Source organism: Hypanus sabinus, chromosome 19 (genome assembly GCF_030144855.1).
Source record: "Hypanus sabinus isolate sHypSab1 chromosome 19, sHypSab1.hap1, whole genome shotgun sequence".
Taxonomy (NCBI): Eukaryota; Metazoa; Chordata; class Chondrichthyes; order Myliobatiformes; family Dasyatidae; genus Hypanus; species Hypanus sabinus.
The window spans coordinates 77283977-77301002 of record NC_082724.1 but is presented as its reverse complement, the minus strand read 5'-3'; the positions used below and the strand labels follow the sequence as shown (position 1 = coordinate 77301002).

At 44.7% G+C, this 17026-nt stretch overlaps 2 protein-coding genes across 8 annotated transcripts in view; one reads left to right on the top strand and one right to left on the bottom strand.

Moving 5' to 3' along the window:
- Positions 1 to 395, bottom strand: part of LOC132378080 (hyaluronidase-like) — an 82269-nt gene extending 81874 nt beyond the window's left edge. For 3 of the 5 annotated variants that reach the window (XM_059944805.1, XM_059944810.1, XM_059944811.1), the window contains exon 1: positions 295 to 395. The gene's annotated coding sequence lies outside the window, so the exon portion shown is untranslated. Of the gene's footprint in view, positions 1 to 278 lie in introns of all 5 variants that reach the window. The other 2 variants (XM_059944806.1, XM_059944813.1) reach the window with 1 other exon arrangement.
- The window catches only part of LOC132378081 (hyaluronidase-like), a 108948-nt gene extending 93265 nt beyond the window's left edge, over positions 1 to 15683 (top strand). Inside the window, exons 1-4 of one of the 3 annotated variants that reach the window (XM_059944816.1) lie at positions 600 to 689; positions 8249 to 9232; positions 11958 to 12047; positions 14830 to 15683. In XM_059944816.1, the coding sequence (XP_059800799.1) occupies positions 8300 to 9232; positions 11958 to 12047; positions 14830 to 15153 (1347 nt within the window). In that variant the 5' untranslated portion in view covers positions 600 to 689; positions 8249 to 8299 and the 3' untranslated portion in view covers positions 15154 to 15683. Of the gene's footprint in view, positions 1 to 599; positions 690 to 5945; positions 6071 to 8248; positions 9233 to 11957; positions 12048 to 14829 lie in introns of those variants that run through there. The other 2 variants (XM_059944814.1, XM_059944815.1) reach the window with 2 other exon arrangements.
- Positions 15684 to 17026: the final 1343 nt, after the last annotated feature.

Below are 17026 nucleotides of genomic sequence, written 5' to 3'. Positions count from 1 at the left end.
GCGGGGACCCGATCCATAACATGACCGCCTCGTTGCGCGTTCCGTTCCTCAACACATTAGGGCCCCAATGTGTTGGGGAACGGAGAACGGAAAAAGGCACAAACGCCAGCTTTTATCCAGTGTTGCCAGATAAACTGCAGGCCGGAGTCATGCTGGAAGCCCCGCCGGGACTCCCTTAACCCCACGCGCAGGCTGTACCTAATGCCCAGCATGGCCCCGGGGTGACGCCACTAACCCCGCCATCTCATGTTTACTACTGGCTTTCAACATGCACTAACGTGTTCATTTCATTACCGCTGTCCGGGCACTCGACCATGGTTTGCCCCGCTACCTGGGGAAATCGACACAGCACAACTGGAACAGCGCCACATGTCGGCAGGAGGAACGGAGCGAGGCCGCCCGATACAACGCCACATGTCGGCGGGAGGAACGGAGCGAGGCCGCCCGAAACAGCGCCACATGTCGGCAGGAAGAGCGGAGAGAAGCGGAACGACGAGGCGGTCAGCGAAGTGGCAAATGAACCCTGGAAATAATAAATAAATGAGTCGCAGCTGCGTATGAATATAACTTAAGGAACTCCTCTTAAAAGGGTTTATACTGTGATTCATTTCGTTTGGAAGAGGAATACCTGATATTATAAATGAAATGATTCAGTGTTAAAGAAATAACAGGCGCATCAGCATCGCAAGGTACCATAAGTAATGCTGAAAGTTGGCAAAGATTTATTGGAGTACTTGTATAACAGATAGCGGGCAAGAATCTGGTCATCAGGTATGAGGTGCTGTCAGGGCTGCTGTACTTGGCGCAGGTGTGGCCAGTCCCCGCTCCTTCAGCTCGGAAATCACCCGAGCCGTCTTAAGATTCGTCTGGGGATCCAAGATGGAGCAGGTCAGACTGACCACCATGCACAAATCCCTGGTAAACGGGGGCAAAAACATCCCCGATGTCACCCTCACCCTGATGGCCAGCTTTGTGTGTGGCTGCATCAGGTTGTGTGTGGATCCCAGGTACGTGGGCACCAAGTACCACTACGTGCCCAGGTTCTACCTGTCGCCCTGGCTACAAAGGATGGGTCTGGCCCCTTTCCTGCGCAACACCCCTGTCAGCTGGTCGTTGCTGCCATACCTGTCCTTCATAGAGAAGTTCCTTCAGGTCAAGGCCTTTGACCACAGGGCCATCAGGCAGTGGTCAGCATGTAAGGTCCTGCAGGCACAGCAGGAGAAGGATGTGATTGACACAGTGGGGTGGTTCCCTGAGCAGACTGTCCAGTTCATCTGGCAAAACACCTCATCGCCATTGCCAGACCTCACCAACAGGCACCAAGACCTCGCCTGGCTGGCAGTGAGAGGGGCCCTCCCAGTCCGATCCCTCCTGTACGCCCTGTCTCCACACCCCTCTGCCCACGGGAGGACTGCAATGAGGAGGAGTTGGTGACCCACCTCTTTGCACACCGTGGGTTCGCGGAGAAGGTGTGGAGGAGGATGGAAGGGGCAGTGTCGAGGTTCATCCCCAGCAGCTGCGTAACAAAACTCTCTGATCTCCGGGCTTCTCAGTCTACTGGCTAAGATCAAGTGGAGTTTCCTTGGGACACGCGACGATCAGAAGGCGGTGAAGGTTTTGCGCTGAGACAGGGGTGGATCCTAATGCTGATTGGCTCCCAAACTAACACCCCTTTCCAGCGACGACAATGACAGCGTGAAGAGGATGACTGAAGATAACAGCGCATCAGCCCGAGGCCTGGGCATCAAGAACACTGTCCAGCTGACAGTGTGACGCCAGAGCGAGGGCAACGGATTTACAACAGTGACCTTTATCCAGAAGGTCCTGATGGGACTGTTGTGGATTTATGATTGGCGACATATACTGCGCCCAGAACTTTGCTGGGTTCTTCAAAGTTACCTTCCGACGACCTGCAGGATGGCAGAAACTTCTCCAGCAATTCCAGAAGGGGAGAGGCACCACTGTCGCTGCTACAAGCACAGCCCCTCTTTGCTGCCGCCCAGCAGGAACGGACTGTCACCGTGCACTTGTTCAACCCGTACGTGCCAGTGGCCGACGTCCTTACATTCCTCGCTCGGTATGTGGAGAGCGTAGGAGCTTGTCTGGACGTGAAGGACAGCCTGGGGTGCTGGACAAGCAAACGGCAGGTGAAGGTGAAGCTGAGAGTGGACTCCAATAGCTGCGTCGTCCACCCACCCTCAGTCTTGGCCATTAGAGGGAACCGAGGCTACCTGGTCTACGCCGAGCAGCCCAGGGTGTGCCGCAACCGCGGCAAGGCAGGGCATGTTCGCAGCCCAGTGCAGAGCGATAATCTGCAGGAACTGTAAGGTGGAGGGCCATCTCACCAAGGACTGCACGCAGGCCAAGTCCTGCAATCTCTGTGGAGACACCAACCAGCTGTACTGGGCCTGTCCGAAACGTGCTGGCACCTATGCACGGGCGACCGGGGAGATTCTGGCACTGGAAGGGCCCCAGCAGGATCGGATTTACCCGCCACCCCGCAGAGGCGGCGCCCGAAGCAACGGAAGACACCAGCAGAGGAGAAGACGCAGCCACCCCAAGGGTCCCCTCCCCCTTGCAGACCCTGCAGGACCCGCCACAGGAAAAGGAGGAGTCGTCCATGGAGGAGGGGAGAGCCGAGGGGGAGGAAGGCTGGAGAGTTGTGGGCAAACGAAAGAAGGCCCAAAAAGCTCTGGCCAAATGACAGAGGGCAGAACAGAAGGAGCGTGTGAAGAGAAGGGCAGGGAACCACGCAGCCTGCAGCAACCTGCCCACATCAGACGAGGAGGGAGGCCAGCAGCTGTCCCAGAAGATGAAGCGGCGGACAAAGCCAGCGGAGAGGACGAGAGGGAGTGGGGAAAGTCTGCTGGTCACCCCCCAAGCTCAAGCACAGGAGGCAGAGACCGCCAGCTCCGGGAACCCGGGAGCGGAGCCACGTATGGTGCCTCGCAGCCTGAAGGGGCAGCAGGCCTGGGAGACACCAAGCCCCCAGGCACAGAACAGGAACTGCCACACCCAGGGGAGAATAACCTGCAGATGCTGAGCCCACAGAAGGTGAAGGACTTCACAAAGGCCGTGGGCATAAAGGCTCAGGACTGCAAAGGTAAGGACAGTGTGCTGCTGAAATAAAGAACTTTAATGGCGGACACATCACTGGCATCTGTCAACGTGCGCAGTCTGAAGAGTACTGGGCGATGCGTCAGCACGCTCCAGTACTTGGACTCGGTAAAGGCCGACGTGACCTTCCTCTGGGAGTGCGGACTGCCACACCTCCGCATCTACCGGAGGTGGTCGCGTTGGTGGACCCGGGATTTGTCGGTGTGGTCAGGGGGTAACAACTGTCGCGCTTCCGGTCTGGGGATTCTGCTACGGGGAGGCAACTTCTCAATCACCCAAGTCAAAGAGGTGGTTGCCGGGTGCCTCCTGGTAGTAGGCGTCAAATACCGGGTACTCTGCTCAGGCTGATCCACGTGTACGTCTCCCCTGTGTGGAGCGAGCGGCTCCCACCGCTGCTGGTGACGTCCCGGCTGGTCATTCTGCACCATCGATGCGGCTGGACGATCCGGCAGCGCCGACGGCAGGCTGGACAGTACCTCCAGACTCCTGATGGAAGCGGTAAAGACGGCCAAGCTGCACGACGCCTTCGGCGCCCCCACAGGGGCAGCTCAGCCGCAAGCCACCTGGACACGATCGGACGGCTCAGCCCGTTCCCGGATCGACTTCCTCTTCCTGTCAGAGTCCCTCACAGTCAGAACCACCAACGTCACGCCGGTGTTCTTCTCTGACCACTGCCTCCTGCGAGCCACCTGTCACCTGCGGGAGGACCAGAAGGTAGGGAGGGGGACGTGGAAGCTGAACGTCAAGCTGCTGACCCCAGAGAACACCGAGGAACTAGAGAAGGTTGGAGAACCTTGAAAGCCTTCTTTGATTCCCCGGTTCACTGGTGGGAAGCCACCAAGGAGAACATCAAGAGGTTCTTCATCCGTAAGGGCACCCAGAGAGCAAGGCAGGGGCAGAGGGAACTGCGTAAACTCCAGAGTTGCAGCAACTCCTCCTTCTGCAGTCAAGGGGGGTGGATGTCAAGGAGAAACTGCGGGAGGTGAAGGGCCGGCAGGCCCAGCACTTTGCCGCCGAGTCCTCCAAGATCATCTTTCGATCGAGGGTCCAAACCGTGGAACAGGACGAGACTTGCTCACGATTCTTCTTCCAGAAGGTGCACAGGGGAGCTCTGTGATCCACAACCTTAAGGAAGAGGACGGCTCAGTTGCGTCCTCGCAGACAGACATACTGAGGATCTGAGGACCCTGGACGAGCCACTGACCCTGGACGAGCCGACTGACCCTGGACGAGCCGACTGGCCCTGGACGAGCTGACTGACCCTGGACGAGCTGACTGGCGCTCCCTATCGATAGCAGGCAAGAACCTGGTCATCAGGTGTGAGGTGCTCTCAGGGCTGCTGTACTTGGCGCAGGTGTGGCCAGTCCCCCGCTCCTTCAGCTCGGAAATCACCCGAGCTGTCTTCAGATTCATCTGGGGATCCAAGATGGAGCAGGTCAGACTGACCACCATGCACAAGTCCCTGGACAATGGGGGCAAAAACATCCCCGATGTCACCCTCACCCTGATGGTCAGCTTTGTGTGTGGCTGCATCAGGTTGTGTGTGGATCCCAGGTACGTGGGCACCAAGTACCATTATGTGCCCAGGTTCTACCTGCAGCCCTGGCTACGAAGGATGGGTCTGGCCCCTTTCCCGCGCAACACCCCTGTCAGCTGGTCGTTGCCGCCATACCTGTCCTTTGTAGAGAAGTTCTTTCAGGTCAACGCCTTTGACCACAGGGCCATCGGGCAGTGGTCAGCACGTAAGGTCCTGCAGGAGAAGGACGTGATGGACACAGTGGGGTGGTTCCCTGAGCAGACTGTCCAGTTCATCTGGCAAAACACCTCATCGCCATTGCCAGACCTCACCAACAGGCACCAAGACCTCGCCTGGCTGGCTTTGAGAGGGGCCCTCCCAGTCTGATCCCTCCTGTACGCCCGGAACGTCGTCTCCACACCCCTCTGCCCACAGGAGGACTGCAGAGAGGAGGAGTCGGTGACCCACCTCTTTGCATACTGTGGGTTCACAGAGAAGGTATGGAGGAGGATGGAAGGGACGGTGTCGAGGTTCATCCCCAGCAGCTGTGTAACAGAGGACTCTCTGATCTACGGGCTGTTCCCGGGGACGCACACCGAGACCAACATCCGGTGCTGCTGGCAGATCATCAACTTGATCAAAGACACTCTTTGGTCAGCCCAAAATTTGGTGGTCTACCAGCACACGGAGATGTCCGTGGGGGAATGCTGCCGACTGGCACATTCTTGGCTGCAGGAATACGTGCTGAGGGATGCACTCAAACTCGGTGCAGCCACCGCAAGGGCCCGGTCGGGAAGGACCACAGTCTAGGGTTCTTCTCCCGCAGGAATTGAGGGGTAGGGGGGTTGGGGGTATACCCCACTGAATGTAAATATGAAAGAACAGAGTGCCACGTGGGTGGCAAAATTTTGAATTTTGTGAATGTTAAAACAGTAACGGTAATAACTGTAAAGAATTGAAAGTCATTGAATAGTTGTATATAATTTTATTTTTGAATAAAGTATATTTTGTTTAAAAAATTCTTTTTGACCATGATTTCCTTGTTTTGTAGCCTTCATAACCACTAGTAACACTTTGTTTGCAAGTGTTATTATCCTTAAGCAAAATAGTACATCAACACTAAAACAAAATGGCTTTTAGAGGAGTTTAACAAAATAAATATTGACTGAACTACTTTTAGAACTAGAGGTGAATGATCAAAATATTGGTTAATGATGAAAAAAAACACAATTTAACAAGATATGAAACTTCTTAAATTATCTGACTGATCATGATATTGTTAAATGAAGGTGACATAATGGTCAACAAGTCAAAGAGGACAAAACAGTTGAAGGGTTATCTACCACACTTAACCAGTGGTTGCAAACCCTTTCAGGATGTGATGTGTCAGTTAGTTTTCTCTCCTCTCTCTACTGCAAGCTCACAGACATGCCTGTGGTGAGTATTATACTTGCCTTTTATATTGAAATATTTTTAAGACTAAGCTTATTACTTTCAAATATAATGCCATATTGTACAATATGACTTAAATTTCCTTAACATTCATCATAAACAAATAAGTATACTTCCAAGATTTGATCAGTGTACTAAAGAGTTGTCTTCATGATTGGATGTTAATGCTTCTACTCAAATGGTTTTAGATTGTTTCTGAAATGAAACTGTTAACCTTGTGACTTGTAAATCGTTTGTAAAAGTTGCAGCAATATCCTATAAGGCCATTTCATTGTCAGCAGTTATACAGACATGATATATAATGCAATGTTCTTCATTGTTTCCAATGTATCTTCTTTGCCATGCAGATCTATTGATCTTTGAATAAGAATTCCATCAGTTAGGAGTTTCACCAAACCATTGAGAAATACCTGTTTTAAGTCTCCTAAATTTTAAGATCATAGAAGTCTCAGTGAATTAAAGTTATCAGATGTAAAACTGTTCGCAAGTAAGGAAATAAAAAGTAGAGAAGTACAGCCAGTGGGTCTGACATCATTTATTAGAAAAATTAGGCACACAATAGTAATTGTATTTGAAAACCTTAATATGATTAGGCAGAGTCAACATAATATTTTGAAAGAAAATTTCATTTAACAAATTTAAAAAAGACTTAAAAGCATAATTAGCAAGTTAGGTAGAGAGTTGAATAAATATTTGGTATTTGGAATTTTAAAAGGAAACCTAAAATACATTGAAAACAAATTATTAGGAGGACACAATAAGACTACAAAGGAATACAGAGGTAGATTAAGCAAGTAAATGTTTAAAAAGAACTTGGAATAAGGGAAAATGTATGGTTAATTACTTTGATGGGATATATGTAGTATAACAATATTTTTTATATAGTGAAAAACCAGCAAGATTAAAGCAAAGAAAGATTTCTGCAAGATAACACACGAAGTGTAACATGCAAGTACATCAAGCAATAGGAAGACAAACATTAATTTGGCATTTGTTGTAAGGAGATTGAATTATAGGAGAGAGAATTCATTCAGTGAATGCTCGGGGGTTCAGCAGGACCATATCTGTATATCATAAGACACAAGAGCAAAATTAGGCCATTTGGCCGATCGAGTCAGCTCCACAATTCAATCATGGCTGACTTATTATACCTCTCAACCCTATTCTCCTACCTTCTCCCCATAACCTTTGACACCCTTACTAATCATGTACCCATCAACCTTTGCTTTAAATATATCCAATGACTAGACCTCCACAGCCACCTGTGGCAATGAACTCCACAGATTCGCCGACCTCTGGCTGAAGAAATGCCTCCTCATCATGTGCAGCTATGGATTGAATGCTCAAGAAAGAATATAGTTAGTTGGAGGTTCTGCAGGACAGACCTCCAAGATTGAATCCTGATGAGGAGGATGTCACATGTAGAGGGAGAGAATAGGATGGGTACCTGCTTGCTAAAATTTAGTAGAAGAATTGATCTCATGAAACTTGGGATTTCATAAATACTATACTGGTAGGCTGATTCCTTGGATGAGACTTATGAAGTATGGAGCCATAGACTCAGAAAAAGATGTTTGCAAATACAGTAATTTGGAATTCTCTACCTTGGGATGTTGTACATATTTATTTGTTGAATGTATTTAAGGATCAAAACATTAGAAATTTGAACACAGATTAAATTGAGGGATATAGGGTCAAACAGGAAAGTGTACCTTTAGTTGTAATGTTACATTAGTTCCAGCACTGGAAGTGCTCCATGCTCCTGATTATCCCACTAAAGCAGCTGTCTCCAATTTTTACATCCTCCCCCCACCTAGCCCCATCTGTAATTGTATTCATTTTTGTTCTCTATCCTTTTGTCTACTTCCATCTATTGTAGTCTTGCCTCTCTCTCCCAACTCCAATTCAACTTCCCTCCCTGAGCTACTACTACTCGCCTATAATCAACAATTCCTTTCCTCCTAGTTGCTGCTCCGCCTGTTGAGTTTCTCCAATAGATTATTTGTTACTGCAGATTCCAAAATTTAAGTTTCCATTAGCCATAATGTTACTGAATGACAGAGAAGACTTAAGGGTCAACTGTTATGACTTACAGAGTATAATTACTTCTGTGTGAAAACTTCTTCAGTTTCAAATAAGTTTATTTTAATTCATATCTTACAGAATGATCCGATCAGAAAGAGTTCATCTGCCATTGAAGGAAGAACCAGAGTCATGGTATCCAGTCTTGCATTACCCATGTGCACCTTATTTTTCCTCTTGACCTATCCAGACATAATATGGGGAGAAGCACTCAAGCCTGCAGCAGCCTCACCAATTATCCACAATAAGCCATTCATTGTGGTCTGGAACACGCCTACTGCACAATGTAAAACTAAGTTTAACATTGAGTTGGATCTGAGTGTTTTTGATATTGTTGAAAATGAACATGAGAGCTTTGTGGGGAAAAATATTACTATATTCTATAAGTTAAAATTGGGTCGTTACCCATTCTACACTAAGGAATTGATTCCAGTGAATGATGGCCTTGTCCAGATTGCCAGTCTGACTGAACACCTCAAGAAGGCTGCAGAAGACATTAATAATTTACTAGATGTGCACTTTCATGGTCTTGCTGTGATAGATTGGGAAGAATGGCGACCACTCTGGGACCGTAACTGGGGATTTATGGATATCTACAGGAAAAAATCTGAAGAATTGGTTAGAAGCAAATTCCCCTATTTACCTGAAAGGAAGGTTGTCCAGTTAGCCATAGAAGAATTTGAAAATGCTGCAAAAAAATTTATGAGTGAAACACTAAAACTAGGACAGAAACTGAGACCAAAGGGATTCTGGGGCTTCTATAAATTCCCAGAATGCTACAATTACTTTAAAGAGGATGCACCAACCAATTACACAGGCCACTGCAATCCAAAAGATGTTCAAAGAAATAGCCAGCTATCGTGGCTCTGGAAAGTATCACGAATCCTGTATCCCAGCATCTACATCAAAAAGGATATGAAGTCCACAATTAATACTCAAAAATTTGTTCACTATCAAATTAAGGAGGCCCTCCGTACTGCTGCCCTTAATCAAGTCAGTGAATCCCTGCCTGTTTTGGCATATGCCAGATTTGTGTATATACATTCACTTGACTTCCTTACTGAGGTAAGCAAGAAAGTAGTAAGTAAGATTAATTGTCTTTCAGTAGAACATCTTGCCCAAAGTGAAAGGGCATTCAAGTAAAATGATTCAGCTACCATAGACTGAGTGATGAAGTCCCAGTTTTGTTCTCAGTAATTTGAATATTTGAGCAGTCCTCTAATAAGGATAGGTTACATACATAAGAAATAAAGAGAAAGATTATGCCAACCTGTCCCTTGCGCCAGCTTTGCCAGCATGATCAGTCGGATCGTGCTGATCCAATCTTGGCATTAAAATTGTTTTCTCCCTCTCTATCCATGCTCGGGAGCAGGCAAAGATTGGGAGAAAAGGTGGGAAGAAGCAAAATTCCTCCTTGGTTACACTACACTGCATGAAAATATCTAGGACTAGCTTGTTTGAATTTACATGCAGCCTTGAACTCTGGGATTTCTTGTCAGAAAATTTAAGAGACTTGACCCAAATGCAGAGCAACTGAGATGATTTAGTTGTGAGCAATAACTTTAATAATAAACTGCAAAATAACAAGCCATGAGGGGCCATAAAACAAGAGAATACATACTCAACTCGACAGGGCCACTAGATAACTGAAGGCTAGCTGGTTCATTTGCATGTGTTGACATGATTTCCTTCAAGCGAATGAACTCTGCCGGGTCAGTTGCTGGTTCACCCATCCCGTCAGGATATGCAGAAGGAGGTTTGACAGAACAGTGGAGTTTATTAGTAAAATACCATTTACTGATAAATTAACTGCAAAATAACAATCTACAAAGGGCAACAAAAAAGGTAAATGAAGGCAAGGCGCAACTGGTTGAGGTGAGCTGGTTCAAATGAGTGAACAAGGACTGTGGATGAGAGCTGAGTTGGAAACAAGTGGCAGGTGATTCCCGTTAGCTGGGTGGAGACTGAGAGGTACCTGCCTGTGGAAGTCTGAAATTCCCTTCCTTATTTTGTATCTATTTATTTGATAACTCTTTCTTTTTCAATCTTTTTATTTTTGTTATTAATATCAACAAGATATAATTGATACATAGATAATGGGATTACAAACATACACATTTCAACTGCACATGAAAGAATACATAAGCAATGATTACAGTATAAATGAGTATTCCCAAATCATGAACGTGTATATATAAATATACACGGCAATTCCATGTATATCATAATAAGTAATTAAAAAAAAAAGAAAAAAGAAAAAGAAAAAAAATGCAAAAAAAATCTAATAATCTAATAGCTAATAAGGAGAAAAAAAAGAAAAAAGAAAAACTGAAACAAGAAAAAAAAGACTGTTTATAATGTCTCACAAAAATACAGAATCATCAGTGTCGTCAACTCCGATCCTCTCAACATATATAAAATGAAAACTGGAAAATCAAATAGGCTTGAAACAGGGTCATATTACATCATATGAAAATATTGAATAAATGGTCTCCATATCTTTTCAAATTTAATAGAAGTATCAAATACACCACTTCTAATTTTTTCTAAATTTAAACATAACGTAGTTTGAGAAAACCAATGAATGTGTGTGAGAAAAAATTGATGCACGGGAAGTAAAAGGGTGGTCACCCCTGAACTAGGGGCCACTGGGCACTGCAGCTCAAAGGGCCGATTCCACACTATATCTCAACAAATAATAAATAAATAACTTGCTTCAGCTCTCATTCTGTGAATTCTCACATGGCCAATGAAGCCAATGTGGAACCTGCAGTCTTTACCACAGGTTAGGCAGAAGCTGTTTGATGAGTGGGCAACTTGGGAGGTGATGCACTTCCTAAACATTTTACACAAGGCTTCTATGCCCTCCTCACCAATTAACACAAGTCTTAACCTTTCTTTCAAATACTCCTCCATTTTCATTCTTCACTAGCCAGGGATTCCAACAGTAGATAGAGATGGTTCCCAGAACAGATTAAAAACTACACCTAAATGTTAAGGTTAAAGGACAAATAGGTACTCCTGTACAGAGCAATTGGCCCAGTGAAGTAATTTTGAATTCTAATGCGGTGGAGTAGATTTTCCTTTGGAGATACACTGAGGAATATTACTGAACTTCTCCTCCACAATATGATCCTTTCTACCACAGCTTGTCCAGGAGTCATGGGAAGCATACAGTTCAGCTCCTGTAAATGAGCAGGCATTTTGAAATCTTACCACTTTTCCATTAACAGAAGCCAAGATATCAATGCCCTCCGAAAGGATGGGTTGTAGGTGAATCAGTAGATTAGTAAGTTAACAGTCCAGGAAGCCTATTGAGTCTGGATGAGAGAATATTCTTGTGGACCACTTACTGTATTACTATTAGCCTAAAATAAACTAAGTGAGGCATCCTGTGTGAAAGCTGTGTGTGGAGGCAAACAGAAGCTCACAAACTTTTCATCACCTTTAACATGTGGTTCAAGATCTCTGGAGAGCTTCTCCATTTCATTGGCTTTCTTATGGTGCTGTTTTACTGTAGAGAACTAGACATAAGTTTAAGGTAAGAAAGAGGAGTTTTAAAAGGAATCTGAGGAAGAATATTCTTCACACAGAAGCATAATGCTGAAAGCAGGTATACTCACAATATCTAAAGGAACACTTGAATTGGGAGGAGTTTAGATGAATAACTGATGGTCATGGGTGTGATGAGCTGTAGGACCTTTTTCTGTGCTGTATGACTTCATAACTATGAGGAAGGATGATCCAAACAATATATGGTATATAATTAGCATCTTCTTTTTCCTTCCAGGCAGACTTGATACACACCATTGGGGAGAGTGCTGCCATGGGAACTTGTGGAGTGGTTCTATGGGGGGACATGGCCATCTCACGCACCAGGGTGAGTATTTCATTCTCATGGCAGTAAATAATTTCAGGCAAATAGCGCAGCAGTTTTGATACATTGGAATATAAGAAAAATGGAATATTTTATATTTTCAATTACATCATGATGTTTTGTGATCGTGAACATGTTTAATAGGAATACATCTCAATAGAGGCAAGTACGTTGGACCAGGTTAATGAAGGCTTAGTCTAAATCAAAGTGGCAGGGCCTAGTGATACTGGATCTCCAGTAATGAGATCAATAAATAAATTGCCCAGGTGTACCGTGCACTGTACAAATCCAACCTGGCCAAGTAACACCTCATGAGGCTACTTTGAATCATGAGCAAAGTTATGGAGGAAGTGGTCAGGCAGCACTTGTTTAGCAACAACCTGCTCACAGAAGGATAGTTTGGGTTCCACCAAAGACATTTAGCTCCTGATTTCATTACAGCCTTTGTCTGAAAGTGGACAAAACAGCTGAACTCCAGAGGTGAAGTATGAGTGACTGCCATTGACATCAAGGCTGAATTTGATCAAGTATGCAATCCAACTGAACTGGAGTCAGTGGGAATTGGGGGGAAAATCTCCACAAGTTGGAATCAAACCTAGTGCAAAGGAAGGTGGCTATGGTGGTTGGAGATCCATAATTTCAGCCACAAGACATCTCCCCAGGGATTCCTCAGGGTAGTGACTCAAGTCCAACCATCTTCAGCTGCTTTATCAGTGATCTTCCTTTAATCATACGGTCGGACATAAAGATGTTTGCTGATAACTGCACAAATGCTTAGTACCATTTCTGACTCTTCGGATAATGAAGCAACTGGGACAGGCCTGGGCTGATAGATGGCAAGTTACATTCACACTACAGAAGTGCTACATACTAATAAAATGCTACAAGAGAAATCCAGATATCAACTTCATTCAATGCACAACCATCACTAAATCTCCCACTATCGAATGGGGTTACGAATGGCCAGAAACTGAACTGCAGTAGCCATACACAGAGTGCCACAGTAGGATAGCAGTTAGCACAATGTTATTACAGCTCAGGGCATCAGAGTTAAGAGTTTAATCTTGGTGTCCTCTGTAAGGAGTCTCTGTACATCCTCCCCGTGGAATTCATGGGTTTTCTCCAGCAGCCCAAAGACCTACTGGGTAGGTTAGTTGGTCACTGTAAGTTGTCCTATGATAAGGTAGGGTTGTAGGATTTGCTGAGTGGCATGTCTTGAAGGGTTGGAAGGGCCTAATTCCACTCTGTATTTCTAAATAAATAAATATACAAAGTGGCTACAAGAGCAGGTCAGAGGCTTGGAATTCAGTGTGAGCAACTTGCTTCCTATCTCCTCAAAGTCTGCCTCTATCTACAAGGCTCAAGTCAGGATGAGAGCAGCTTCAATAACACTTAAGAAGCTCAATATCATAGAGGACAAAGCAGTCTTCTTAGGAGGCACAATCATTCACATTCTACCATGAAGCACCACCACTCACTCCAGTTTGTACCATCCACAGGTTCCCCTGTAGCAACTCGCTAAGACTCCTCAAACCTTCCAGACCAACCACCTCTACTGGCTAGAAGGGCAATGGAAGCAAATGCATGGGAACACCATTACATGTTGTTACCCTCTGATGGTTAATCCAAGGCTCTTTCAGAAGTCAGGATTGATAGAACAAAGGAAAGTTGAACAGAGTGACAGAGGATAAACTAAGCAAAGTGGTGAGAAAGAAACTAAGATGGTGCCTAGCAAAGAACAGCTTTTTTTAAACCAGAGATAAGGAAATTCCATTCAAATTTAATGGTAAGAATTAACCAATTAGAAAGCTATTATTCGTTAACCAGTGATAAAGCTCTTATTCAAACAATGCAGTATAAAGAAGCTTCTAGAGCCTTCCAGAATTATACTTTGTATAACCACTAGAGGCATACTAAACTTACAGATACATATAAAAACTACGTAAAATACAAGCAGATAATTAATTGTAAAACTGTTAAGAAAATAACAATAACAATTAACCAGTCTAATCTAAGAATTAAATAGTCAGATCCAACACCTCTAAACCACACACAATCCTGACTTGGAAATATATCACTGTTTCCTCACTGTCACTGAGTCAAAATCATTCTGGGTTCAGCCACAGTTCAAGGACTGCAGAGATTCAAGAAGGTAGACCACCACCACCTACTCAGGGGCAATTAGGTAAGGACAATTAAAGGCACCATCCAGTGATTGAATAAGAAGAAAAGCAGACAAAGGCCCATGGACTAAGAATGGTAACTAACAGACTGAGAACAGAAATGAAGAGGAATTATTTAGCCAGAGGTTGGTGAATCTCTTGAATTCATTGTCACAATGGCTATGAAGACCAAATCATTGAGTATATTTCAAGTGGAAGTTGATAAATTCTTGATTACGGGGAGAAGGCAGGAGAATGGGGTTCAGAGAGACAACAAATCAGCCATGATGGAATGGCAGAGAGGACTTGATGGACTTAATGGTCTAATTCTGCACCTATATATTTTGGTCTAACACTCTTGCTGTGAGCTACATTCTATGCTCTACAATGAACCACAACAGAACTTATTAGCATTTTTCTTCCTTCACTATGCGTCAAATCCAGGTCAATTTATCCACTGGGATCTCTTTATGGATTAAGGAGCCTACATGCAATTCTAGAAATCCTTTAGAATGTCTGGAGCTCTAAAATTTGTGTTTTTTTTCCTGTAAAGTTGAGTGTTAAATCAGTGGTTAAATGTTTTAATGCAGGCTTTTATTTTGTGTTTTGTGCTTTTCTACTAGGGGAGATGTGAAGCACTTAAAGATTACCTTGATCAGGAGCTTGGAAGATATGTTCTCAATACAACTTTAGCTGCTACATTATGCAGCAAAGTTATGTGCAGTGGCCATGGACGATGTGTGCGGCAAGACCCTGAATCCCAAAGCTATCACCATCTCAGTCCCAGAAGCTTTGAGATTATCTCTGCTCTTACATCCTCTGGCTCTGCATTAACAGCCCGTGGAGCCTTGAATTTGGAAGATGTGCAAAGCATGAAAGAGCAGTTCAAATGCCACTGCTATAAGGGATGGATGGGAGCTCATTGCCAAGAAACATCATTAATATAGTGAGAAATCAGTAGTTGTTTATCCTCCCCATTTTTTAATTCTTGGAAATGGTAATTCATATTTAATACAATCATGTGCCTTACATTTTTATCTGTGTCAATATGTACTAAGTTTTCAAAGTCAGTGATCGGACTTAATGGAAACACCTCAGCACCAACTGTAATTTGTAAACAATTATTGTAATATTAATGCAAAATTGCATCAGTGAAACCACACGCCTGCTGAGTGAGCAAATCTCTGATCACACTTTCATGGAACGCAATATATGATCTTTCTACAAGGTTTGCTCCTTAATGATTGGCATTAAAAATGGTTCACAATGCAATTTTATTATTATCTGGAGGAAAGAGTAAGTACTGTAATCACAAGACAAAATCAGTTTGAAACTTGACAGATAAATATCGTAGACACTTCAGAATAGCTGTGTTTCTTTCAAGTTACCACTTGTAATGGCAGATGAGTACCTCGCTATTGACTCAATGTTGTCTAGATTTCAGCAGTTGCTAATAAAGTTGGAAGTTACAATGGTCTTTTTGATGCAAACTGATTTACTTTGCTTCCCTTCCAAGTCTACCTGCCATACTATATCCATTCTGGTATTTCAGTTTGTTGGATATGAACTCTAAAAATGATTGTGCATTCTGGGTCTGTATCTCAGAACTCCACCAGGGGCTGGTTTTCCAATGCCCATTTCTTCCTCTCTCAAACAAATGTGCCCCCCCCAAAAAAAAACCCTACATGTTTCAGGAACGTAAAATTCTGATTTACTGCAGGAAGCCTTTCAGCACAGTTTATTCCAAAAAGTTGTCTATTTCTCTGATTTCATATTTCAGCTCTTGGTAGATGTACCTAAGATTCTTACACAAATACTTTTAAAATTTGCTTAAAGGTTCCTGTTAACCTACCTCTCAGGGAAAGAGTTTATAAGAGCCGTTGAGTGCAATGAAAATGTCTTCAGTTCTCCTCTAATCCTTCCAGTTTGTACAGCTAATAATTATAAACTGAAAATTGGTCCTTAACATGCGCAGTATAGATCTCTCACAAAAGAAAATGCTTCAACTGAATCTGTTTCCCATATTACTTAAAACAATCTCAACCTTTCATCTTAACTACATTTTACAAGCCCATTAAATGCTTGTAAATCTGCCCTGTATACATACTAGTACTTGAATATCCATAAACATAGACTTAGGAGCAGAATTATTTGACCCATTGAGTCTGCTCCACCATTCCATTATGGCCGATTTACTATACCTGTCAATCCCATTCTTCTGCCTTCTCGTAGCCTTTTGACACCATGACCAACCAAAAACCTATCAACCTCTGCTTTAAATATGTTCAATGACCTTTCCTCCACAGCCACAAGTGGCAATGAATCCTGTCGAAGGCTTTCTCACTCCTGAATGTGGACTACAAGATCCTGTCCAAGTCTATCGCCAACAGGGTCAAGTCTGCATTCGGACCAAACCTGTGCTGTACCGGGCAGGAAGATCTCAGACAGCCTCACGCTGCTGAGGGACACGATGCAGGACAGGGGAGTGGATGCTTGCCTGGTCAGCTTGGACCAGGAGAAAGCCTTCGACAGGATATCGCACATGTACACAGCGGATGTACTCTCCAAAATGGGATTTGGGGAGGGAATCCGGAATTGGATCAAACTGCTCTACACGGACATCTGTAGCGCAGTCCAGGTCAACGGGTGGGAAACAGACAGCTTCCCCATTGGGTCTGGAGTCAGGCAGGGCTGCCCTCTCTCCCCCGTCTTGTTCGTGTGCTGCATAGAACCCTTTGCCGAAGCCATCAGGAGGGATGGGGGCATAAGAGGCAGTGGAGGGACCCAAGTCAAAACCTCCCTGTACATGGACAACGTCAC